Raw genomic sequence first — 25,605 nt, forward strand, 5'->3', positions numbered from 1 at the left:
CTACATCTTGCTGGAGCCACTGAAAACGTTGCTCAGGTGCACCCCAGCAATGTACCGGCCCCTCTAATCAGGTACTTCACTGAAGGTCTGTGTCAGAATATTCACTCCGGCAAAGTCCAACATGCTTGAGAGGAAAACTTAAATAGGAAGGGCAAGGTGCGGGTGCGTGGCATCTTTATTAAATCATCTACGAGACATTTTTGTCTGACTTCCAAGAAATCCATTTAATGTCATAAGCAAATTAAAATGCAGTGGTTGTTTTAACAGTTGTTAGCACTTTAAACTGAGATTTAAAAACAACCAAACCACCCCCCCCAAATAAAAAAATACAGATGTCACAGGTAATTACAGCTATTTTTGGCAATACAATTATTGTTTTTTTTAAACAGCAAACATTTTTCTCAAATAAATACAATCTGCTCACACTAAAAAACATAATAAACAGAATGATACAACAGGTTTAAAATGAAAAAAATAAAAAAAAAGTATCCGTTGATAACATCAAGTTTTAAGAGATGTCCACAGAGAGAAACTTCAGAAAATACATTTTCATGGGAAGTAATAGAAAGGAACTGGCTGCGTATTGTCTGTTATGTAGCATGTATGGTTCATGAATATTCCCCAGGGAACAAGTATTTGAGGAAGTGGTGAGAAGTAGCGATTTAGAGTGTATGCAACCAATCACATTTGCTGCTTAATTATTTTTTTTCTTGTTCGTTCATTCACCATTTTAAGCATGTCTGCTACCACCATAATTTCACGTATATTTTTAAAGTTCAGATAACTTCCTCTATGCTTAAGCTCTTTTTTAAAAACAAAACATATCAAACCACAAACCAAACCTATTAAGGCTCCCTTTCTAAACAATAGTTTTCATACAGAATTTCAATACATTTTAAGTTGTGAAGCATCGCAAACTAATTTCCAGCTCTGGGTTTAAATGAGGGTTAGTCGACTACAGCCTAACTCAACTATCTAGCATCCCTCTTTTTGAAATGAACATGAATATAATCAGACACGAAATCTCACCCTACTTCTGCATGCATTTCTTAAATCAGGACTGGAAGGGCTCAACCCCGCACAGATACGAGCCCTCCAAATTCCTCATTAAGTCAGTGGCAGGCGGGGGGGAGCAGCCTGTGGTAGGACCAGGCTTTGCGTGGATTTATCCCAAGCCTGAGGAAATCATGAGAAATCTTCCTCTTTGTTTCCCGGGGCTCTGGATCAGGCCTTTGTAAGCACCCACAGGACCCAGAGGGAAAAGTTTACAACCCCTCACATCCTCCTGCAGTATGCAGGAGCTAAGTAGAGAGGCTGAGTTTGTCACAGTGCTGTATGCAACCCACTCCCCATCCTCTGGCTCTTTTTTTCCCCCAAAGAGACGCAGTCGGCGCACGGTCAAAGATGACAGTACCCACGTCCCTGAGCTATTGCTACCTGGGGGGCTCAGGGCTGCGGATACAAAATCGTACTCTGGGAAATTGCACGCTAGCATCCCTTCCACCCTTTTTGCTTTGCAGAATTACTGCTGGCGTTGCCTTTGCTGAAGAGAATTCCTGCAGAATTCTTGTAAACCACCACTTATTTGGTGATGTAAATTATCACTTTTATAGTAACATTGACACTAGAAGCTAACACCAGAGGAGAGAAGCAGGCTCCTACCATCAGCTGACTTCTTTCTGAAACTGTTCAGTCTGAGTGAAAAGGGAAATACGTTTTTTTTCTGAAGTTATGGCCTGGATCCTCAGTTTGCATAAACAAGCAAAGTTCTGTTGATTTGAGTATACAGTGTCGATTTATACTCAAGGAGAACCTGGTTCCATGCTCAGAGGGCTTAAGGATTTGGCTGTAGCTGCCACTGCACTAAATGTAAAGGGAACGCGTGAAACTATAGACCTGGCACCTGCACTAAACTGGAAAGGTATCCCCAGGCAGAGCTCAAGCCTTGGGGTTGGGGTGTGCTGCAGCCCCCTCCCATCCATTTCAGCAGAGGGAGATAGAGAGTCCAGTGATAAGGGCGAACTCTTGATCAAAACGTGAACTTTTTCAAATACCCTGGTTTCGACCTTCTGGTGCCGAGTGTTATCCCGTCGGCTGCTGCTGTGCTAGAATTTGATTCTGCGCTTTGATTCTTGTATGTTTCTAGCCCAACCCTTCAGTTGCAGTTGTGAAAATACTGGATGAACAACTTACTCTTGGCAGATTTCCAGCTTTACTCCTTAACTGGGAAGAGAGGGAACTGCTTTTTCCCTCCTATACCCTAATTAAACTCTTGGGATCTGATGCAGCTCACAGTGAAGGCAAGGGATAGACTTGCATGCCCTTTAGATAGATCAAGTCTAACATTCTTCTGGGACAAAACACTGAAGTGACGTTAAATACACATTAATGAGCAGCAATGAAGTGAAAGTGAAGCAGCAATTGTTTTGTATTCTTAACATGTCAATTAAAAAAATTTAAAAGGAACATCTTTTTTTTTTTTTCTCTTTTTTTCCCCCCAACAAGCCTTATTAACATGAGGCTACTTAACACAAAACCCCTATGAGAAATCAAAATGCTAGAAGAAAATAAGATTTTTCTTTCTGAGATTCTTGACACCTGAAAAATCTAATTTGAGATAAGACTAAAATTGTCAAAATACTTTCCCAAACATCCAAAAATATACTTTTTTTTTTAAGAAGAGGGTATTTTAACATCTACCTTCTCAAACAGAACATTCTTTTCTATGTTTCTTACTATATGCAAAGATCAGCTAGTACAATATTCAAACTGTGCATTCAGGTTTTGTTCTCTCTCTGTTTCATGCTTCTGTCTAAATAAACTCCTTGTAACGTCGCTTAACTGCAGTAGGACCGGAGCAGCCTCCACTGTTTTGTATAGGCAATATTTGTTGCCTCAAATTACATCTTGCTGGCCCATAGCGTGAAACAAAAAGTAGTCCGGAGAATTACACATGCATCAGTAACCAAATTAGTTTTGGTGTGATTGTCATCTATTTAGTTTTAAACTCTTTGCAAATTTGCAGTGAGTAAGCATGGAGGAAAACAAGCCAGAAATGCTCTTCAGAATGTGTGTACACAGCCAAAAATAGTTTAAATTACAGTTAAAAACTAAAGTGACAACAGGATAACTGCACAGGAGCAGTTTCTTCTGTCGCGTCATAAGTTATCTCCCTGACTTTTCAGTATACATCCCCTGTATAATAATGCACTTATGAATGGCCTACTGTGTATTACATAGTCATAAATGTATAAATAATGGACTATTGTTATGGATCGTGACAATGTACATATTGCACAGGATGAGCTCTCTGCTGACTCAGAATATGTACAGAATCTGGTGTACTGTCCCTGGCCAAGCTCATTAAAACCCAGAGGCAAAGCTGAGCTAAAACCCCTTAAGATTTGTTACATTGCAATTGCTGAGTGTTTTGCCTCATTTAGGAAGAGGGGATTGCAGTTTATCACTCCTTATTCGTTCTGACTGCTGAAAGCGCAGCTCAGTCATATCCTACTGAAGGTGAGACCTGTCCTGCCGAAGGCTTGATAGGTTAAAAGAAACCAACACAAACCAAACTTTGATCTTGCTATGAATAATAAGCCTTTGTCGAAGTTGGCCAGCTGTGCCATACAAGCATTTCAAATGAGGACACTAACGCTTTCTGCAGAGGAAAAATTGGACAGAAGAGGGATACCTAGGATGCCAGAATTTCTTCCCTGGTACTTCTGAACTTGCCTTTGATGCTATTTATGGGAATACGCAGACTTACGGCCCAAACCAAGAAAGGAGTATGCCTAATTCTCTTTCATCCCATTTAAGCACATTTCAAAGTACCTTCTGAAAGTGAGCCTACACTGATAAGACCCAAATGTCTGCAGGAACTTTTTGACCCAAAGCTGATGACTTAAGCTAATATTAATCTAAAAGAAATCTGCTCTGAAGCCAGTTTATACTGTAAACTACCCACTGTGGTGTATTTTGCATTCTGCTGTGAAGCGGCTGGTATTGGCATCTTGCAGGCTGTTGCACTGAGGACACTTCTTGTGATGTCAGATTTTTAGCTACGGATGGAAACCCTTCTCTTCCCCTTCTCTCAAAATCCTAACCCTTCCCCCACTGGATAAATAGCATCTTAATAGGCCAAAGCATGTCACTCCTAAATTTAAGTGTACTGTTTTTTCAGCTCTGCTTTGTCTTTATGACAGATGGCACTTAGGAATTAAGGAAAAGGAAGCAAAGCATGCAGCGGAGGTTGAATTTCAGCGTCTTTTTGATTTTGTCATTACCTCCTGAAGAAAGCTGCTTACTGCAGAATCTCACCCGGGCTGACAGGAAAGCTCACAAGGGACAGAAAGCCACCAGTGTGTAAATGACCGGCACAAAATCTCAGTATAAAAGGGAAAACCCTTTTCCAAGGTCTTCTGAAGGGAATTTAAGTGACACAAACACTTTAGGCTGGGTCTGTGCACAAGGGTGGATTTCAATAACCTAAATAAAGGGACCCCCCCCCCCCCACAATTCAAAACCCTTGCGGTTTTGTTGGAAAAGGCTTATTTCATCTTCACTTAAAAGAAACTGCTCCCAGTCTTTGTTCACAACGGTGCTGCCTTTTGATGTGCAAACTTCATCTGTAACTGACGTGAAATTCAGAATTTTCTTCTGACGTGGATCGGCGTCAATCAATCTTTGCATCCACGGTATGCCCAACACCAACACCTAACACAGTGCTCAAATAGAGAAGAGGAATAATCTGATGCTGCCTGCAGAGGCAATGCTGGACTCTCATTTCCAGCTGGTGGTGATACGCTTTATGGAAGGTGCTGAGAATTTGGGGGTTGTGAGTGAGGGGGGTCTCAACACGTGGTCCTGAACAAGCCTGCTAATGCTTTGCAAAAAAAGTAGTGAAAAAAACCCCAGCATCCTGAATGCTTGACTTTTACACAGTGCTAGTTGTTTCTAAGGTGGTGCAGAAGGCAGTGAAAGTTACTGTATCAGAGCTCCATTCAAGGTAGGAAAACATACGAGCTACTGACTAAACAGAGATTCCTGCTGTGCAAGAGCTTCGATCTGTATTTTAATATTTTTTCCCTCAGATCACTCCCTTTTGTATTTGTCTAGTTGTACATGAGAATTTTTGCATGACTGGCTGTGTGAGAGATATGCTAGAACAGCTGTTTGTGTGACCCACTGAACATATTATGACTATTTTTCCACTGCCAATAAACACAAGAAAGAAGAGACATTCTCCAACGCTTAGAAAGGCCATGGGTTTTCCTTGCTCATGTAGCTTTGCCTATTCTTGTAGTAAGGTTTCTCTCCAGTTAAAGCCTCCAGTTGGTCCGTGTGTGAGAGGGAGGATGGGGGGGTCTGTAAGCTGCCAAACGCCTGTATCTCCCAGTTCTTCGCATGAACAAAACCCCAGGTATGGAATCTGTGTGAAGAGAGATGGAAATAAAGGCAATGAGCAGGAATGGAGCTGTGCAAGGAGGGAGCTCCCTGAAGGGTCGAGTCCTACCAAAGGATTTCACCACCAAAGCTACCAAATGCTACCAAAGCATTTCACTCTCTTCTCTCTCTCCGCCTCTCCCCAAAGCCCGTTTTCAGCAGATGATTGTAGGACTCAGGTGTGACAGCCAGACTTTACACACCATTGTATGTGCAAAACACTGGGAAAGACAGATTATATCCTTGTAACGTAGTTTAAATATGGGCCAGTTCAAACCAAAGATGTCCTGTTGGCTGACATGGTCCCAAACCCTGAAGGCCAGCACAGATGTGGAGGAGAAATATGGATGCTACTCTGGCTCGGGTGTCCTCATCTAGTATCAGCTATGAATATCCCAGTGAGTGTCTGCAAGGCTGGCAGTGCACAATGCCATCTCCTTAGCCAGGGCAGGAGTAAAGCAATGAAGGCAGAAGACCCCGTTATAATTTTCAGGCCTTTTCTCTGATGGTTAAAAGCTCTTTAGAGTGAAGTGAGAAGGGGAAGTGCTGTAGAGCAGAAGTGCCCTGTTAACTGTGGTTAGGGTGGTTTCGGCACTGGAGGGCACTGTGGGAGCCTCTGTACGGCCCCGGGTAAAGCCTAAAGCAGAGTCACTGCAAGCTCATTTGTAGGTGGGCGTCTGATCCCATGCTATCTGTTACAGAAGTGACACGTTAAGATAAGCCTCTTAAACCAATCTGCTTTACTCTCCTGACTTCTGAAATGGATGAAACTCAGTAATGGGCGGAACGATCAGAGGAGAGGAACAAAGCGTCCTCTGCCTGGTTAAGCAGATTGCATATTTCTTTTCTCTTTGTAAAGACAGCGAGCTTTACTCTTTGCTGGTAATTACCTTTCGGACCATCTGTACAAAGTCCTTGGAGTTCTGCGGTGACAGCCCTTGGAGCTGGCAGGTACAAGCCTCCAGGGAGGACGCGTGTGCCACTATCAGGATGTTATTTCCTGAAATACAGTGAGAAACGCAGGCTGAGGAGGGAGATGAAGCCAGCTTTAGGGACCGCTGCCCGCGATCAAGCAGAACATTTAAAATGTTCAAAATGGGTTCAGTTTATCATGTAACAACACATCAAACTATGTGTATATGGGGGAAAAAGCATGGTTTAATAACATATTTAGAGCATTTCTCAATTTTCAGGATAATGGTTAACTCAGTGCTACTTAGTTTTAAAATGGCTTTCTGAAGAAAACAAGAATTCCAGCGAGATTTCAGCTGCCTTGTGAAGCAAATACTTTTCTTCTACCCCCAAATTAATTCTGATTAAAACAAGCACTTTAATTTCAGTTGCTGGTTTTCCACAGCAATAGCTTTAGATTTCCCTTTCCAAGATCCTTTACAACCAATGTCCCACTGTGCTGTTGAGGTCTGTGGGCAAACTATTAAAGTTTAGAATACAGAGACGGATCAGTGAAATGAAATTACTGAAATCACCGGAACTTAGAAACAGCCTGTTCCTTTACTGTGAATGAAAAATAGAAGCTAGAGGTTTTTTTATTTCAATATTGTGTTTGGAGAAATGTTCTACAGTCTTTATGGGTAATATATTTCAGAAGAGTAGCTCAGATAGGGGATGGAAGATGCCCCATCTGATGTTGGTAACAGACAGCAGAGTGCAAATGGCTTATTTATTCCCTTGAGAAACAGGTAGGTTGCACTGGGCATAGATCCCTAAAATGCTTCTCCTACTTAAGTCTATGGACCTTTCTCCTAAGCTGAGCATATCCAAACTCATAGTTCTGACACTTAGAGTTGAACCTGGAGTTTCCAATGTCTCTGGGAGAGGGGATTAGAGACTCAGATATGGGGATTCATCTTCTTGAACAGGGAAAGACTGGTCGGCAATATCAGCATTCACACTGCAGCCTGTCTTGTTTTTCACCCCCTCTGCAGCACTTACCTTTGCCTTTACATTCACTGATGATTTCTTTCGTTACTTGGTAGCTTCTACTTATGTATGTATCATAAGATTCGGAAACCACTAACTTGCTGACAGGAATATGAGGTCTGTAAGCAGAAAAACAAGTACAGTAAATTGAGTGAAGCGATAAAGTTTTAAGTGTGAGTTATGATTCATCTGAAAGTATCTGTTTCTTTAACTCTTCTAATCCCCCAAATCCCCAGAACTGTGTCTTGTGTCAGGACCACTATGATGATTTTTAAACTTCAAGACCGAGACGTTTACCACTCCTGTATTAAGATATTTCAGTTAGCTGGGAAAAAATGACAACTGCTTCTCTAATGTGGACCAGTTAGTGGAGGCAGCATACGACATGCTGATCGTACTTGTGTTACTTTTGCAATGGCATGCAGCACGTGGAGCGTGGAGAAGGCTGGCTCTCTTCACCGCTCGTGCTTCGACGGTGAAGGGCAGAGGCAAACTGCTGCTTCGGCCATCTGTAAAGTTGCATTGCTGGGAAATGCCTGGAATTAGCTGGCTCCCTCCTGGGCCAGGGCGTTTCAGTGAATTGCCTGGCGGGACTCTAGCCAATTGTATCAGCTGGAGTAGGTTGATGTGCACAGAGGAGCAAAGGATAGGAAGCAGAAGGCTGTATTTTTGTGCTGTGGTGCAAGGAAAAGACCTAACTTTTCCCTCCATCCAGCGATCTGATACACCTACAGGAATTGCCCTCGTGAGAGGAGACAGCAGGCTGTCTCCCAGTCCCCCACCTAACCAGCTGACCACACAAGAGCAGGCTCTTTTCTTGTGCTGAGAATATTCGTTATGGTCTTCCCAGAAGGCATGTCATTTCTGAAGCAGAGACTCTCCTGTGGTCCAGCTGCTCTGCCGAGTGTTAGCCATGCGATACCCTTTCAGGGATAAATACAGTGTAAGGGCTTCTATTTAGATACCCTCAGTGTTGGAATTTAGCTGCAGACTGGAAGAACACAACGCAAGTGGTTTATGGTATAATTAGGTATGAAAAAAAGAATTTTTTTTCTTTACGTTTTCCTTCTTCTTTTTCTTTTTAACATTTCAACTGCATATTCTGCTTGAGGGTTCTTAAACACACGGGTGCACTGGGACACAGGGAGACACCAGTGTTTCTGGTGATACCATAAACCACAAAAGCCCAGCCACAAAATATTTTTCACCAAGGCCATGTAGGTGGAACTCCTGTGTATGTATACTATGTGTGTATTATAAATGTTTTGTTTTTATCTGAGGTTGCTCAACTAGTGATCAGGCTCACACTAAGACAGAAAGTGCTAGTGTCTGCAAGAAATCATAGCAATACAGATATTTCAGCAGTGAGGTGCAGTGGAGGACTGGAACTGTGTGACCTTTCTAGAGTTTCCTTCTTTGTGGGAGCTCTTTGAGTCTGGCTTGTATAAATGAATCACAAATTTGAGAGTAGGAAGCCCGAACAGATCATCTTGTCTATTCTTTGCCACATGACTATTTCTGTTGGGTTTTATTTAGCCTTTCTCCCTGCAGCTTACAGTAAAAAGCATTTGTGTGTTAGGCTGGAGGGCACCATGGCTGCGATGCTTCACTGGGGAGGCAGAGGAGAAAGTCTTGAGTTTCCCTCCAGACTCAGGCTGCAGGTCGCTCCCAGCAGCACCACAGTGTTTGTTGGCAATGATACTGGGAACGCGGAGGTATGGCCATGTGGCTAGATAAAAGGAAAGCAGCAGAGGCTGGCAGCAAGGGCATGAGTTGGGGATATGGAGCCTAACCAGGCACCAGGACTGATCTGTGCAGGGCCCCTGAAAGCCAAGTGAATTATCTTTGCGTTTCCCTTTTCTGCAAAGTGAGAGGAAAGATCAGTGGTGCTTATCCATTTGCCATTCAACTGTTTTTTGACCGGACGTTTCCTTTGTTTGCTTTCACCAGCTGTTTTGGGGTTGAATACCATGAAAACCTGAGTCAGAAACCTGTGATTTTTTCCACTTTAAATGCTTCAGATCTAACTGCTGACACCTGAGAAATGCTTAGGGTTTAGCTCTTTGATAGAAAACCTCCGAATTTTGATGTCACAGGAGACCCTGAATTCCTGACAGATGTAAACATGTTCCTCAGGGTGTTGCAAAATTTACAATTAAGATCCATCATCGTGCTAATCACAACAGAGAGACAGACACCTTTTTCCTCCGGGGAAGGGAAGGGCACGTGTGAATGAGCCCACGATCCAGTTCAGTCTATGAACATGATGGTCAGGGAACTCAGTCAGCAAAACTAGTTCTGTTAGCTGAGCCCAAACTCCTAAGTTTTAGGAAAAGGGTTAAAACAAACAAAAATACTTTGAGGGTTTCCTGGACAACTGGAAGATGCACTGGATGGAAGGAGTAATGGAAAGAGGACCTCCATGATCAGCAATATAGCTGGACCTTGCCAGTGATCTGGGAGAATTGGTTTATGATAAGCCATTCTCAGGTCATGTTCAACACAGCAGCCTCAAGCCTCCTCCAAGTTTATTCTAGGAGCCTCAGCAGCTCTTCCAGTCACTGCCTAAATTTAAAAACGCAGCAGAGTGTTACTCTTCAAAAACAAAGCCAAAAAGCGATGCAAGACCCTCTCACCCCCCTTTCTGCTACCTGTAGGTTGTATCAACGCTTAGAGTAGCTGCAGCTAAATCCATGGGGGGTATCCAGGCAGGTAGTGTGTTCCCAGAGACCCACTTGGTCCATTCAAACAAGCCCGGCTCTATTCGAATTTTCAGGTTGTTCTCTTGTTGCATACCTGGAAAAGGGAGAAAGTAGCTGGGGAGGAAGGCAGCAAGACTTTGCAGCTTTAATACTGCAGTTTGATTGTAAATGATTTTTTTTTTCTCTCTACATAGTCAGTTGATTAATAGTAGGTATGAAAGATGAAGTATTTAATGTATGTACTTGGCATATGATATGCCAGGGAAAGTAAACCTCTGGCTTGCAGCTACATGCATTATACTGAATCTAGCCGTGACTGTATTCTGGAGCTGGTTTTTGACTGTTTCCAATGCCAGGGCATCTCATGCCTCTGTCACTATTTCCCTTCCCAGTTTCTGCAGTAAATTATTCTTACTGGGGGTAGCGAGTTCCTTGGTGGTAGCAATTGCTGTGGGAGCATGCAGCAACGAGCAGCTGCAGGAGCATGAGCAGGCAAGGGCACAGGGCATGCGGCGCTGGACGTGTCCATCCATCCCGAACACACATCTGGCTTCTGCAGGAGGGGGCAATAAACCCAACCCTGACTGGCAGCCGGGGGTAGGGCCAGCACATCGCTTGCCTAAGCACTTGTCACACCATGCAATTAGAAAAGGGCTCCTTATGGAGAGTGTTGCGCTAATGTAAAGTATGCTCGCATGGAAATAATGCTCACCCTGAATTACCATTTACTTGGGTCTCCCATGCCAGGGTCCCTTTTATCTGGTTGGCAGTGTTTTTCCCAGAAAGTGAGGAGAATGCAGCCTTTCCTACTTGTTGAGTTCTTACCTTTCAGGATATTGTGTGCTGTCTGTACACACCGTAGGGATGGGGAGCTGTAGATGTAGTCTACAATGGTGTTAGTTTCTAGCAAGGCTTCACCTGCAAGCAAGTTTCAACACTCAGGAATACAGCCAGACAAATGGCATTGTAACAGTAACAGCAGCATGCAGGGTATCTGCCACCCAGCAAGGAGCTAAAGCAGCTTCCCAGCTGCACTGCTTGTGTTTTGGGAAATATGTGTACCCATCATATTTTATTTCAGCGGTGTGTTGGGCATTGTGATTGTGCACAGCTGTGGAACCGGGATATATTTTTCTGTGTGTGTTGCTCCATGTGCATCTAGGTACTTAACCAGTATGCAAAGAAATCACAGCAGCTTTTGCTCCATTTCTGCTTCTCTTAGATTTAGCCAAAAAGCAAACAGTGTGCTGAGAAAAATTGTAGCGAGCTTGAATTTAATTTCATTTCATTTATAAGCCATAAATCAGAATGATTCAACTTAACTCAAACCCAACTTAATTCAATTGGCTCGACTCTTCGCTAGTATAAATTACCATTTCATTACACAGGTGGAAGATCACTGAAAATGAGATAAGAATCAACTCCACTATTAGGGTTATTAATATTCGTGCAATGCCTAAGGGAACCAAATGAGAACAGGAATCTGCTCAGCATTGCACAGACTTGTAGTAAGAAAGAATTATATTTTTGTTGTATTTGAAGAGGCAGGACAAAGAAGTGGGAGCAAGAAGGGGTTATTAACCTTGACTTCGTATGTTTAATGATGGCTGTAATCATGTCAAACTGATCTATAAATCTCTTGAGAGAAGTGGGGTAATTTAGAAGGAGCGGCACATCTAACAGCCCTCCGTCACTGGGAAGCTGCTCATTTGCTTTAGTCATCAGAGGAATTACGGCTCCAGCAATTGTCAAGGTCGAGCCTGTGCCGCTGCAGCAGGGAGCGGTTGCCTGCAGATGGCTGGCATGCCGCAGCCGCGCTGGCAGGTTGATGGCATCTGGGTCACGTATGCAGTTGTGTACTCGGACCCATTTAATGATACCAGCAAAGTGTGCTGTGATTGCTCCCAGATTTGCCTTCTGTTATGTGCATATTGCGAACCCTGAATGCCATGTGGCTGGGAGTCTGAGCATCCTGCTGTTGTACAGTGATTTATTTTTGTTTAAAAAGCAAGTATAATTTTAGCTGCCCTAGTTTGAATGTGACCAACACAAAGTACTCTAAAGGATTTGAATTTAAGAAAATGCTGTGTACTGCTCTCTGAAGCTCATGTCTTTAAGGGGCTGGGCTCCCCTAATCGCAATGCTCAATATGTGCTCTTTGACTACCAAATAATTTTCTGTCTATACACAAACCAACAGGCTTAGAAGTCAGGGACAAGGGGGGGGAGCACACTGGAAATAATTCGGACCGTGTTTTTGCCACATAAACACAAAGCCAGACAGGCTGATAAAAGTATATTGGTGTAGCAAACTGCAGGTCAAAATTTAAGATTGTCAAAGTAAAGGAAAACGCATATTTTGCATTAGGTGACTGTCACACTGCTGCACCAACATTGGTAATAACAGTGTCTTCCAGTGTGGCACATTTATAGGGCGGTAGCGAACGCTCTGCAACCGCACTGCTGATGGCTCTGATTTCATACCATGTCCTAGATTTTGTGCTTGTCTTTTCTTCAGCTGCAGCAGGCTGAAGGGGACAAGGTTTCCTTTGAAAGAGGGGGCTTCCTGGGGAAGGTGAAGAGACTTCGCAAAAGTTCTCGAAATGCCTAAATCCCGTTAGTTCAGGGCACCCGAGTCATTTTTTTCTGCCTAGCACTTTCTCTTTCTCTGGCTGGGTGTGTGGGAGGAAGATAGCAAAGCTTCCTGGGCAAGCTCTTGTCTGCCGAGGACAACTTACCAACGAGCCTAGCCTGCGTACAGCCCAGCACGGTGATTGGCGCATCTTTTTCATAATCCCTGAAACCGCCGCTTCTTTGAGGTAAGCTGTGAGGCATGTTCAGGTTACTACGCATGTACCTTCCTGTGAGGGAAAGGTTAGAAGCAGTTGCTGGAATTATTCAATCAGAGAGAGGCAGGGAGCATCATGCCTATTTCTACCCTCTTTCACCACAACGTCTGTACCTTGCAGGCACTGCCTAGACCTGGCTGTCAAGCAGTTTTTCCCCTGTAAAACTGTCAGGAATCTGATAAAATTAAGTTAAGCAGCTGTATCAGTTCAAAATCAGCAGAGAATGTTGCTAATGTTTTTAAAGTTATCTTTAGGACAGATTTCCCCAAAGGGAAATAATTTCTATCCCACAACAAAAGAAACCTCAAATGTTACACTTTTACAGGAGGCTAAAATGTCAGAGCTCTTTAAATGTAATTTAGAAAGAAGGTAGTTGTAAAATCATCCTTTACACAACAATTTTAATACAACAATTTTGACTACAAGATATTGGCATTTTTTGAATAGAAAAAAGACTTTTGGATGAATTTCTGATCAGCTCTAATGCCAACAGAGCCCGAAGTTATAGTCTGTTAGCTATAGTCTGAAACTCAAGCATATTACTGGGTGGCAAACTCCAGTTTATGTCCCAAAAGGCACTCTGAACTGTACCTGTGATGGTGTTACTTTCATTTAGGACCAAGAGCCAGCTGTGCAAAAGATTTTCCTAATGGTAGCGGTAGTTTGCACTGGACACTGACTACTTACATCATGACTACATTTCCAAATGAAAATGCTCTTTGGCGACATTACGTTAACGTAATCTTTCCTGCAATAGTTTCCCAAATATTAGCAAATGTAGTATTTACTCCCTGGCTTGTGTTTCTGCTTCTGACTGCAGCCCTACCATCGCAGAGCTCTGCACTGAGATGCTCTGCCACTTGTAACTGCTCAAAGCAACACTTTTGTGTTAGGAAACCACAGCTTCCATCTAAGCTTTGCCCCAGGCAGTTGCCACTCTCCTTCCTTCATCTAAATGTAGAGCCTGAGAGACCCATGGGAGCCGACTCACCTTTGGCATCAAAACACTGTGACAACCAGTACTTCCCAAAAACAACATCCATCCTTTCCCCATGTCTGCAGACAAACAGGCAGCGTTTCTGAGGCCCTGGCTGGCTGGTTATTCTCAGGGGCTGGAAGAAAAATTACAGGATGTTTGACCTTCATCAAAGTGCAAGGGTTTTTCTGAGATCTGATTTACTAATGGGAGTCAGGACCAGGCACCTCTTGCCTCACCCTAGTGCAAATGTGGGTACAGGAAACTCTTCTGAAGTTGGTAAATTTACGCAGCTATAAAACTGCTAAAGTGAGCAGAGGATGGGGCCCTGCCACCTCATGCTGAGAGCAGGTTTTGGGACAGTGATGTCTTCTCTGCCTGTGGTTGTGTCACTCAAAAGCCTGTAGAGAACTTTAACTTGTTACTTCTGATACAGGCAGTGAAAGGAGACCAGAGGATAACTTGTTGGGGAAAACCCAGTTGCTGGAAACTTGCCACTAAAACCGTGTGTGGTTTATGCGTGTGTGTGTCCCTACCTGCACGTTCTGGCAGATGATAGTGAGTGGCCCCGCGTCCCCGGGTCCTTGGTCTTCCTGCTGTCTTCTTTCCAGAACTCCATCAGTGAAGGCTTGAAGGGACGGGGAAGATGTAGTATTCAGAATTGAGTAGGACCTGCCAAAAATAGAAAGATGTTGGCTTTGGGAATGCTTTGGACTTCATGCACTCTGGCTGTAGTAAGGACATTGCCGTAGTCTTCAGGAACTGATGATCATTACTGTTGTCATGTTATTACATTAGTATTTGTATTTTAGTGCTGCCTAGAGAGCACCTTGCTAGGTGATGTACACACATGAAGAGACAATTCCCATCTCAACAGGCTGTTTCCTTAGAAACAGTTTCACAGAACAACAGTTCCCAAACTTTGGTCTGCGAGGCTCTGTCAGCCCTCAAATATTCTCATGGAAAATGCCAAGACCTTCCTCACAGCCACAGGATGCTCACTAACATCATCTGGGGACCAGCTGCACATTACTTACCGTGGTCTTGTGGACCAAAGTTTGGAAGCTAAAGGCTACAGGGAGTTTTCACTCACCTTTGTAGCATAAGCTATTGCTTCAGCAGAAAGGTGGAGCACAGCCCTGCCTCTCATGCTGGGCAGTTCTCGGGGTTCCTGTGCGCAAAATAGCTCGTATCCCCTGGTAGGGACATGGCATGCTCGGTCTGGGTTGTTGTTTCTACATTTTTCAGTGCTGCCTATTCCATTTCCCGTCTACAGTGGGAATTTATTCTCACCAGTGCTTCTTGTGAAGTGTAGCCAAAGGGATATAATAGATCCCATTCTCCCTCAAGGGGCTTATCTAATGATGGTCCCTCTGAATAAAGCTTTCATGTCCGGACGATCAAGGACTTTGACCAAGACCCTCGGGAGTAAACTCTGACAGGCAGTTACAGAAGCTGCAGTGACCCTCGGCTGATTCGGTTACATTGTGTGGGTTACTTTTGCTTAGTCATTAAAAAAAACCCGTTGTCAGATAATGTTTATGGTCATTTACCTTGACTGAAATAGTTGCTGCTGCTTGCACTTTTCAGTGCCTTAAATATGGCAGAAGTTGCTTCCTGACTAGCACCTAGTTAGGATAAAATCTCAGAGGGGTTTCATAGCTGTTAAAATAACACCAAGCGCCTCTACCATTGGAACAAAAATAGGTCATCTGCATTTTTGTAAAGAACAGATCTGCGAGATCATATGTTTTGCACCAGTTTAAAGAAGGAGAAAATACCCCACTGTTGGTCCTGATGTTGGTCCCTTATCTGGTGGAGTTAGGGTGCAAGGATGAGACTGAGGTACTGGCTTATTCAGTCAGGTGAAGATGCCGTGCAGAGAAGCACTGGCAGGGAAGGGGAGTGGGACGTGGGAACCAGCCGTGCCAGGGACAGCACTGTTGATCCCTGTCCAACAGCGTGAGGCAGCAGCCTTGCGACAGCCACCGTGGACACAGCCCTTGGGCAGCAGATAACCCCTCCAGCCTCCTGCTCTTACTCTTTCAGACCTGACCTTCTAGGTTTACAGATTCTTATAACTGTATTTATTTTAGTCACGGTGAGTTCCCAACAAGGGTTGGGCTTGCTCCAAGGAACCAAATGCTCATTTGCCCAAATGCAGGTAGAGGTCAGGGCAGCAAATACCTCTGAGTTAGGCACGGCATGACTCCGAGGTGCAACAGGGGTGGTGGATCTTGAAGAGGAGTTAACTGTAGGCAGGAGAGCTTTGTGGATGAGCTGGGGGAAATATTACCAGGTGCTATGGTGAGAAATCATGTCTAACCCTCCTCCTCAGAATATATGCATGCGATGTATTGCAGGCAGTACACGCTTCCAGCTGGCAGGGTAAGGCCAACTCTGATCCAAAAGCTGCCTGAGTGCATTAGTGTGTGCCAAGCCCAGGTCAGCTAAGCCCTGAGCAGGGAGCACGAACAGACATTTATCATTGTATTAAGCATTCAGCTTGGAGTGCGGGTGCAGCTATCACAGATACATCCTCACTGGATTTGTTTGGTTGCCCCTCTTCCCTTTACCCCCAGGAGCTGCTGCACAATTTCTGAGACCTTCTTTCTCTCTAAGCTCTTATTAAAAGGCCATGAATGCTTTACCATGTATTTATAGATGCCAGGATTTGCTACGAATGATGATGAGGCAAAGGCATGCTATCTTGCTGCGTCTGGAGGAGAGCCACTAGCCTGTCTTCAAGTGGTATCTCCTTGTTGTTGCTGGAAAACAGAAACTGCTGAAGCTATTTCAGCTTAGTCATCTTCTAAGCATAGGTCATTGTTTGGAAGCTTTTCCCAAAGGCTTGTGGTTCCTCTGCTTGGCAAACAGTGACTGAAGGCAGACAACAACATCTACTGTCTTCTGGATGATGCCTTGCCTTCGCTGCTCTGTCAGTGATACTGCCGTGTCCCTGGAGGCAATGTCTTCCCAGTCAGGAAAGGCCCCTTCAAGAACGGAGATGCTTGCAGCAGAGGATGGAGGAAGGGTCTCTGTGTCATGGCACACGAGTGCTGGTCCTCAGCTCTGTGCAGGAAAGACTCCTCTGCCACATCACTCATCACTATCTAGAGGAGAGGGATCCCTGGGGAAAATGAACCAGCCATTGTTGCAGAATGGGAGGAAGAGTGGAAAAAACCCTACTTAGGCCCAAATATAGCTTGAAAAATTAGGGCTGTTTTTCCTCCCCCTGGTACTTGTGCCAAGCCTGATTTCTCAGGCTTATTAAAGGGGCAAGGAGTAGCTTTGGCATCTCACGAGGAGCTGAAATAGACTGCGGTGTACTATCTACAGCACTCTATCCATTTGGGGGCAGAGGAGGTGACTATTTCTGGCTTTGCTGGTAACAGAAAAGCAGTGCAGGGAACCATTAGAAGTTTTAGCTTTTGGGCGGTGCTGGGTCCACAGATACAAAGATAGCACACTTACTTCTGCTGTATGGCTTTACATGCATAGGCGGAGAGCCCCATGGTCTTGAATGCTCGGTTTTTGTGGCTTCTGTGGGGCAAGTAAATTCTTGTACCTTTGCTGGGCTTCCCACTTCCTCTGGGCTCCGTGTGCTGAGGGTGAAGAGTTTCTTGTTTTGGCTTGGTAGCCCACTAATTTTCAGGCACGAAAGGCAACTTAGAAAATACCCTGCAAACAGTTTGCTGGGGAGCTTTTAAGGTGGATATACATATACATATCTTTAATACTGGATCTGCAGTTTGGATTCATGCCAAGTAGTTTCAGCTCAGCAGTAGCTTCTGCTGCTATCAGGAGAGGATTTCCACCTTGATACCATACAGGGGGAAAAGCATTTTGTTTTTAACATACCTACGGCCAGGTCCTCTCCTAGGCTCAGTCAGAACAGATCTCCTGACATTGATACAAACACAACCGGTTCCTCTCCTAAGGAGAATCCAGCGCTTGTTTCAGAAAGGTTATTTTTTACTCACATACCCTTACTGAGGATATGGCAAGAATGGGTTACACAGACTTAGGATCTGGGTTGCATTGTGTGGGATGCTGAAGTAATTTGTCTTCAATTATTTTCCAACCTATAGCACTGATCAGAGATCGAATGTTTCTCCTCATTGTTACCAGCAGGTCCAGTCCTTGGAATGAGAAGAAATCATGCAGGGATGTGCCACAGCCAGCAAAGAAATGTAGTTTAGGTGTACAGAAAATCCTTGGGGTTTGCAGAATAGAAGTGATACCATTCCTATTTTTAGTAGACAGGGAGAGGATTCAGACCTGGAGTCTCTCAAGACACAACCTGGTTTCATGGGCAGTAACTCTGCCTTGAAGGCAAAGTCTCTTATCCCCTATTAAATAGATCACCAAGCTTGTCTTCTTAGTGTGGCAGCCTGTCGGTCTGCAGCTGAGGTACAGACCTTACTACGGGGCAGGGACATCTTTTTGTTGTACATTTGTACAGTGCTAGCCAGGAAGGTCTGTGTGCCGGGCAGAGCTCTTGTGGCACTATTTGGATATCAGCCATAAAACCCGTGTCCTGCAAAGGCCACAGTTCAGGTTCTGCCTTACTTGAGCAGTGCAACAGGGAAACCTTTTTCAGGTGAAATGTGCAGGAACTAGCAATCTCATTTTGCTGTATTAAAGATTTGATCAAATATCCCAGAATAGCATTTGCCTGTCATATCTCTTGCGTGGTATAAGCAGGGTGCTGCAGCCCAGAGTGAGCTGTATTTTCGTGATGATCTCAATAATGCATGATTTTCTCTTGAAGAATGCAGTCTCTTGTGACTAGGAGGGAAAGTTAAGCTCCATGGCTGTTATTTCTTTCTTTTTCACCCTCTGCAGGGATGAAACAGGCTGTGTACACAAAGGCAGCACAAACCAGCCCCCAGGATCACAGCATCGCTTGCCAACAGCAATGTCGGTCCCAACACCATGAGTTGGGTCCCATCTCCTGCACCGCGGCAGTTCTCCTGCAGTCCCGGTGAGTACTGCCATGCTTAAAGATATCTGTGTGCCATTCTTCTCCTACCACAAGGATCCTACCATGAATACTGTGGCCTAGATGGCAGTGGGGCTTAGGTTGTCCTTAGCTCGCTGTATTGTTTTGACCACATGACATTCCATAACCTAATATTCCCTGCGGGAAGCCGTTGTGTAAAATGAGACTGTTTCCGGGTATGTAATAATGTTTTTGATAAATGCTCCATATTGCGTGCTCCAATTCATGATTTATAGTCTTTAGCAGTGGTCAGGGAAGGGGCATTTCCTTTCTTTGCTTGCCTGGAGGCAGAGGTGCTGCACTTACAAAACATTTGGCTTTCCTTTTAGTTGCTGCTGCAATAATAATTCTTTCCCATGCTACTCCCTAGGCCTGAAAACTTCCAGGCACTGTAAGGAAAAAAAGCAGAATCCACTAGAGCAGGCTGCTGCAGTGTATGTGGAACTGAGACCATTTTGGTTGGCAGATTTTAGGGGAAGAAAGGATGGTCTTCCTGGATTGCAGATTGGAGGGTCTGGATTAAGTCCTGTCTTAATACAAACACTCTGATTGACTTTGCCCGTGTGTCATGATTTTAATTTCTTTAAGCCCTGGTTCCTCGAGGTCTTTTCTTTCCTCATAATGAAAGATGAGTTGGAGTTTGATAGTGACAGACTCAGTATAGATAGGTTTGTTCTGTTTGGCTAACATATGGATGAAAGCCCTTTATTAGTGGTGTTCATTTCTCAGAGGGCAGGCAAGAAAAGAATAGATGGTTGTGATGAGGGGGTAAATGAATGATCTCTTGCTATGCTTGTCTCTGCTTGATGGACTTCTGGGTTGTGGAGGACTCAGGACTAAGCCAGGGCTGGTTTACAGAAGGGCAGTGGTTGGTGGCAGTCACATCTGGAAGCCAGCCTGCAAGCTATGATTGCCCTGTGCCTGCTCTCCGTCTGTCATTCATCATGTTGCACGTGTTGTTAAGCCTGAAAAGTCACAGGCAAAGAAGAAGACTGCTTGCCCTTTTTGTTTCCTGCATTTTGCTTGATTTGAGGAGTTGTTGGATCAGTTTCTATCAAGTGCCAAGTTAGGTCAGTTCCTCTGGCTGTCCTGTGCTGACATGGGTGACCGAATGCTTTCCCTTTCTGCTCAGACTCTCTCCCCACAGGTCATGTTTGCCCACTGAAATTTGAAATACTAGCTGTCTGTGTTGTGTTCTGTATCTCCATCCCTTCCCTTTGTAACTAACCTGCTCGCTGGTGTCACCGTAACCAAACTTCTGTACCTGCACAGTGCTTAGCAGAGGGGCAGCAGGCAGGAATATGCCTCTCCCCTCTCCTTGTTGTCTTGTGCTCTTATAAACTACTCTAGATTTGTCAAAGGTGTTTGGGTGCTTAGAGATGCAGGCAGCCTTGCAAGAGTGCCCAGACCCACTCCTCAAGCACTAGATTTTATCGCTGTTTAACTAATTCCCATCAAAATCAAGAGGCATAAGGCATAACCTTATTCAAAAGGCAAGGTCTGCATTCTCACTGAAGCCAATGGCAGGCAGGCAACTAACCGCTTCTGAAAATCTTGCTAAGTATCTTAAGGAACGTTGCTGATCCCAAGTCCTTTTTCTCAGGGAATTACATGCAGAAAATCTCGCTTCCCAAATTAATGCTCAAATTTAAACCTTCCTGATCCTAGTCCCACCACCAAGGTGTCTACACAGCAGTGGCTCTACAGCAGCCATCTGCTCTGGCTCCATTCACCAGCAGCAGTGATCCTATGAGTAATAGTTGCTGTAACATCTTAGCTAAATAAATCACATCGTCCTCTAATCCCATGCACAGGGTTAGCATCTGCTCTTCCTTTGCTTATGAGATGGGGCTTTGTGTACCAGTACACTTCCCCCAAGTGACCTTCTCAGCAGCCCTGGGAGACTCTTCACTTACCCAGGTGAAATCACAGCTGCTGAGCCCCCTTTTTACAGTGATGGAAACTGGACTGAGTAGCTTTACCTACCCATGAAACACCCAGGTCCCACATTCATCCGCCTTCGTGATGTAATTTTCAGGCAGTAGCCCAGAACAGCCAGTTGCAAGGGAAATGCCATAAATCCAGCCCTCACTTGTACTGGTTTGTTCCACCGGGGACATGAAAATAAAATCTCCTGGGACCAGCTCCAGTTCATCATCATTCTGGGGGGTGTAAGGATAGATTACTTGCAGAGTCTGGGGGAGAAAGAGAAGCACAAATGAATGAAAGGATTGTTAATGGAAGGGAACCTTTAGCAGAGTGAGGCAGGAGCACTCCCATAATAGACCTTTAACCTTAGAAAGGTGTGAACAGCTCTCCTTGTAATGCATCACTTTGTGCTTTATCCAGGAAAGCTTTACCTTCAGGGAATGCCCGCCGCTTCCCACTCTTTGCTGTTGGAAAGCTTTTCTAGGTATTTACTCCTTCTTCCCTCTTTGATTCCAGTCGTGTCTTTGATAACCAGGAGGGAAAGTGGGGGGGATGATTTTTTAGAGCAAGCAAAAGCATGACCGTGCGCTTAAATCTAAGCGTCCTGTTAAAAACAGAACTGAATTCTTATTGGGACCTGGAATTTACACAGTTCTAGTAGTTAGTGACCATTTTTGGTTAACCTCCTCATGCTTGATCTGAAAGAGCAGTTCTTGTTGCTGTTGCTTTTGCTTTTGAAGACAAGGCAGAGACACTGTCAGGGGGCTAACAGGTTTGACTCTGTGACTCCCTGCTCTCAAAATTGTTCATGAGAACGCACAGCAAAAAGCACAAGTGGTGAGCAATACCGGGATGTGGCCACATTGTTTTCTTTGTATTTCCTAACATGAACAGGATTAAGTTAAAAGGTGGGGGAAAGATCAGTGAGTGTAATTCTGTAATCTTCTCTTTGCTGGAGCGTGGGGAATCCACACATATTAAATGTCTATCAGTAACCTTCCTTGGAAATGGCTGCAGCAGTCCTCCATTTAAAAGGAGAACAAAAGTGTTATTGTCCCTGGCCGAGCCTAACTTCTGCAGTGGCATCATGCAAAAAAACCCCATAATCTGCTGAGCAGCTCTGATCTCCTGATGGTGTCAGCCCGTTTGCTCCCTAATCCTCCTGGACGATTTGTGATATCTTCAAAGGAAGATGGAAGCTAGCCACTGCCACCTGATACCACAAGGCCAAAACTTTCACACATGGCTGCCTGAAGTTAGATATGCAAAGACGTGAGCTGGTTTTCATCAGCAGCTCCCTTTGCAACCGGTGATAGTGTTGACTGCTTGCAGCTTCTAAAGGACAAGATGACCCTCTGGAAAGGAAAGGAGGCTGTCACGCATGGGAAGCATGGCCTGGGCTGGGTCAGAGTGCTGTGCACGAGAGACTTCAGCTCTCCAGAAGCTTTGGCATCTGTTTACTCTGTGGTGTATGGATAGTGGTTAGGTTAAGACACTGGCCTGGTTCTTGAGAGATCAGACCAGCTGGCGTTGAGCTAACAGGAGGGTCATTGTTAGAATTCATTAATCCAGGAGGACATTGTCACCGCAAGAAGCAAGAAATGAAGTGGGTGAAATATCAAGTCTGGACAGTATGAGTAAAAAGCAAAAAAAGGCAAGATGGTCTGCTGGTTAAGATGACTGGTGGGATGTGGGAGATCTATGTTCTGGGTGTCCTTTCGGGACCTGAGGCAAATTCCTTGATGTCTGTATAGTCTGCGCTGCGTATCCATACAGCTCTCAGCAGGGCACACAGGAGTCCTCATTCAACCGGCAGCTTGTGAGCACTCTTGAGCTGCAAATGCAGCTAAAAGAGCCTGCACCTCAGCTAAGTAAGTCCTCTGTTTTTTTATTTTTTTTATTTGGACTGAAACAAGCTCCAAAAATTTACCTCATGGTTAACGAAGCGTATGTCTCGGGAGAATATCGCGGCAACCCAGTCGCAGCCCAGCTTGACATCGATGTTCTGCGCTAACTTCTCCAGCGTGGGCAGGTGGCTGGTCTGGAAGTGATAGGCCAGCGTCACGTGGAGCTGCTTCTTGTGGGGCTCCACGTGAACATCTGTAACGAGAAAATGTCAGTTAACAACAAGGGACTGCCGAGATTAGCAGCTTTTTGAAGGTGTAAGAGTGTCTATCGCCTCTGAACAGGAGCTGGGAGCCAAACTTTTAAAGATAGCTCAAGTGGAACAAATTGTAGGCCAGTTTCTGAAAAGGCTTTGGGGAAGTCAAGCATGAGTTCCTTATGTATGTTGGACCCTGGATCAAATTATTAGAGATTTGTGGTCTGATTCAGTCCTGAGTCACACCAGGGTGGTAGACAAGGCATCCTTGCCAAACTGCCAAAATTCATTTGCATCCAGAAAAAAACAGGTTTCTGGATGGTGTGATAACAATTACTGTAATTTTGAACCCGCTGGGTCTTCTGCCAAAAAAGACACTTTTCTAGGTAAGGGGTAGCCTTTCTTTCATTAGCAGCTGAGGATAGCTCCAAAATAAGCAAGCTAACAATCATAATTTTTACTCTCCCTCCTTTGTTCTATCTCCTATGGTGGCAATTACAAATCTCTGGAATTTACAGGTTCATGCAAGTTGATTACATCTTTTCCCTGGACGTTAGTCAGATTACCAGTTTGCCCACTGAGGGTGAGGTATTCCAAAATTGTGGAAACAGACATTGATACGATAATGATTCAAAATGATCCTGCAGAAAAAGAACCTGTATTAGGAAGAGATTCCAGGAAGCAGAAAGGTGAAAGTATGTGCAATATTGGGACTCTTCCAGTAGATGTGGAAATCATAGGATACACTGTTTGCATGTAATTTATTCTTGCTTATTCAACCAAAACCTGCAATTAAATTTGACTGATTATTCAAGTCAAAATTGCAGCTATTCAGAGACTTGGCTCCAAGTGCCAGCCAGGGGTAGCTTTGCAAGCTCATCCATCTTTTTTTGATCAGCAAGAAGAAATATGCTCTGGATCTCTGAAAAAGCCCCAGAGACTTTAATGTGATAACCTGACCAAGCTGTGGACTGCAATGCAGCAATCGGCTTCCCCTAAGAAAGAACCAATTTGGTCTGAACTGGAGCAGTCGCAGGGGCAGAAGCTTGCTGGAAGCCGTTGATGCTTCCTTTTTCTGAGTCAGTGTTTTTGGGGTAAGAATTGCCCCTTCTGACTGTGTCGGTTTGGAGGGTATGTCTGTCTGTGCTGTGTACCACTCTCATGCAGCTGCAGCAGTCCTTGGACCTGCCTAATGTCTCTGTGCCTATCGCTGCCTTCCAAAACATGCATTTGTAAAGATAACAGCTGTTTCCTCCCTCTTCTAAAGGGAAGAAAAGTTCTAGGTCCCCGTCAGGTGAAAGCAATGCGTTTCAGAGATGTGATGAACCTACGACATGTCTGTATCTCTTCCTCTGAAGCAGGGGCAGAGACTTGTATATGTTCTGCACAATGTTATGGGGTGCCCGTCTAACATGGAAACACCTCAGGGACTTGGAATTTGCCATATCTCGATGCACTTGGGCTCCAGGATAAGCCTGTGATAATGAAGGACTAAACCGGTTGTGTTGTGACTAGTCCAGGCTGAGCACCAGAGCAACGGAGGGTGGGAGGATTAGTCAGGGAGCTATTATAGTGCTCCGATGCTGTTCTGACTTCCAAGTTTGGAGGTAACCGGAGGGCAACCGGAGAGCCCGTTCAGCAGCAGAGACTGTCGGAGCACGGGGTGCTCTGGTTATCTCCCCCCTCCCAGCTCCTGACGGGTTCTCCCCTTCAGAAGCAGTAGAGGGCCAGGCAATGGAGCCAGACGTGTTGGTACTGAGATTTGAAAAGCTTCCCTTCTAGGTTGCCAGGGGTCTTCTCACAGAACCCTGTTTCCATCTCAGAAATGCAGTGAAAAACCGAACACAGCCTTTACATGGCTCAGGAAAGTTTTGTGGCAGCGGCTCGAGGTAGCGAGTGGAGCAGGAAATGCTCAGCCTTGCAGACAGAGCATCTATCTGAAAGGTTAAGGAACCACCAAATGTCAACTTCCCTTTCAGAAGATAACACTTGAGACTAAGTGTGAGGTGATCTTTCAACTGAAAAAGCACTGAAACCCAAAGCACCCGGTAGGGTGTTCCTCTTGGGCTCTTAGCCTTCAGGACACTTTTAAAAATCAGGTATTGGCTTCCTGAGCTTCATTTCTTCATGCCATCAAAACTTTGGTTTCTGCAAATGTCTAAGCCTTGACCAAGCCGTGAGCTCTTTGTAGCTGCCAGCATAGTCACTCACCTGCTTTAGAAGCAGCCTCTGCAGCAAAGTCTGCAGCAAACTTCTTGAGCACCTCAGCACTTTCTTCCTTGACAAAAAGCCCAATGAAGTTTGAGGACGTGTAGAGCTCCAAAGGCAGAGGGGCAGGGAATTTGCATTTCCACCGCATCACAGTGGCCTGCAGAGCTTCAGTGAGAGCATCGACCTTGCTGTCCTCACACTGCCAAAGGAAACGGGACAAGCATTTCTTAGGTGGAGAATCGTTCCTTACGCCTGTGCTTAGCTCTGTAGTGCACTCAGTAGAGAAAGGAAAGGCTTGGGTGGGCGTGACTGGTCTACTTTTGCTATAAGCACAGGCTCGTAGAAAAAAGGCATGTTTAGAAATCATCTGCCCCTCCCTTTTCGTCAAAGCAGGATGAGCTATCCCCAGGTAACCTTCCTAACCTTTCCCCGCCATCCCCCCCCCCG

The 25,605-nt window shown here is 44.8% G+C and overlaps 1 protein-coding gene across 1 annotated transcript in view; it reads right to left on the minus strand.

Annotated features, from left to right (window-relative positions):
- Nucleotides 1-424: 424 nt before the first annotated feature.
- UBASH3B (ubiquitin associated and SH3 domain containing B) overlaps nucleotides 425-25,605 on the minus strand; it is a 74,648-nt gene continuing 49,467 nt past the window's right edge. The window contains exons 4-14 of the mRNA XM_010581427.1: nucleotides 25,159-25,357; nucleotides 22,777-22,946; nucleotides 20,904-21,112; nucleotides 14,449-14,584; nucleotides 13,928-14,048; nucleotides 12,826-12,948; nucleotides 10,914-11,006; nucleotides 10,038-10,182; nucleotides 7,399-7,505; nucleotides 6,336-6,445; nucleotides 425-5,431 (exon numbers count right to left, since the gene is read on the minus strand). Coding sequence (XP_010579729.1) covers nucleotides 5,294-5,431; nucleotides 6,336-6,445; nucleotides 7,399-7,505; nucleotides 10,038-10,182; nucleotides 10,914-11,006; nucleotides 12,826-12,948; nucleotides 13,928-14,048; nucleotides 14,449-14,584; nucleotides 20,904-21,112; nucleotides 22,777-22,946; nucleotides 25,159-25,357 — 1,551 coding nt within the window. The 3' untranslated portion in view covers nucleotides 425-5,293. The remainder of the gene's footprint in view (nucleotides 5,432-6,335; nucleotides 6,446-7,398; nucleotides 7,506-10,037; nucleotides 10,183-10,913; nucleotides 11,007-12,825; nucleotides 12,949-13,927; nucleotides 14,049-14,448; nucleotides 14,585-20,903; nucleotides 21,113-22,776; nucleotides 22,947-25,158; nucleotides 25,358-25,605) is intronic.

Source organism: Haliaeetus leucocephalus, unplaced genomic scaffold, assembly GCF_000737465.1.
Source record: "Haliaeetus leucocephalus isolate CR32 unplaced genomic scaffold, Haliaeetus_leucocephalus-4.0 Scaffold773, whole genome shotgun sequence".
NCBI classification, from domain to species: domain Eukaryota; kingdom Metazoa; phylum Chordata; class Aves; order Accipitriformes; family Accipitridae; genus Haliaeetus; species Haliaeetus leucocephalus.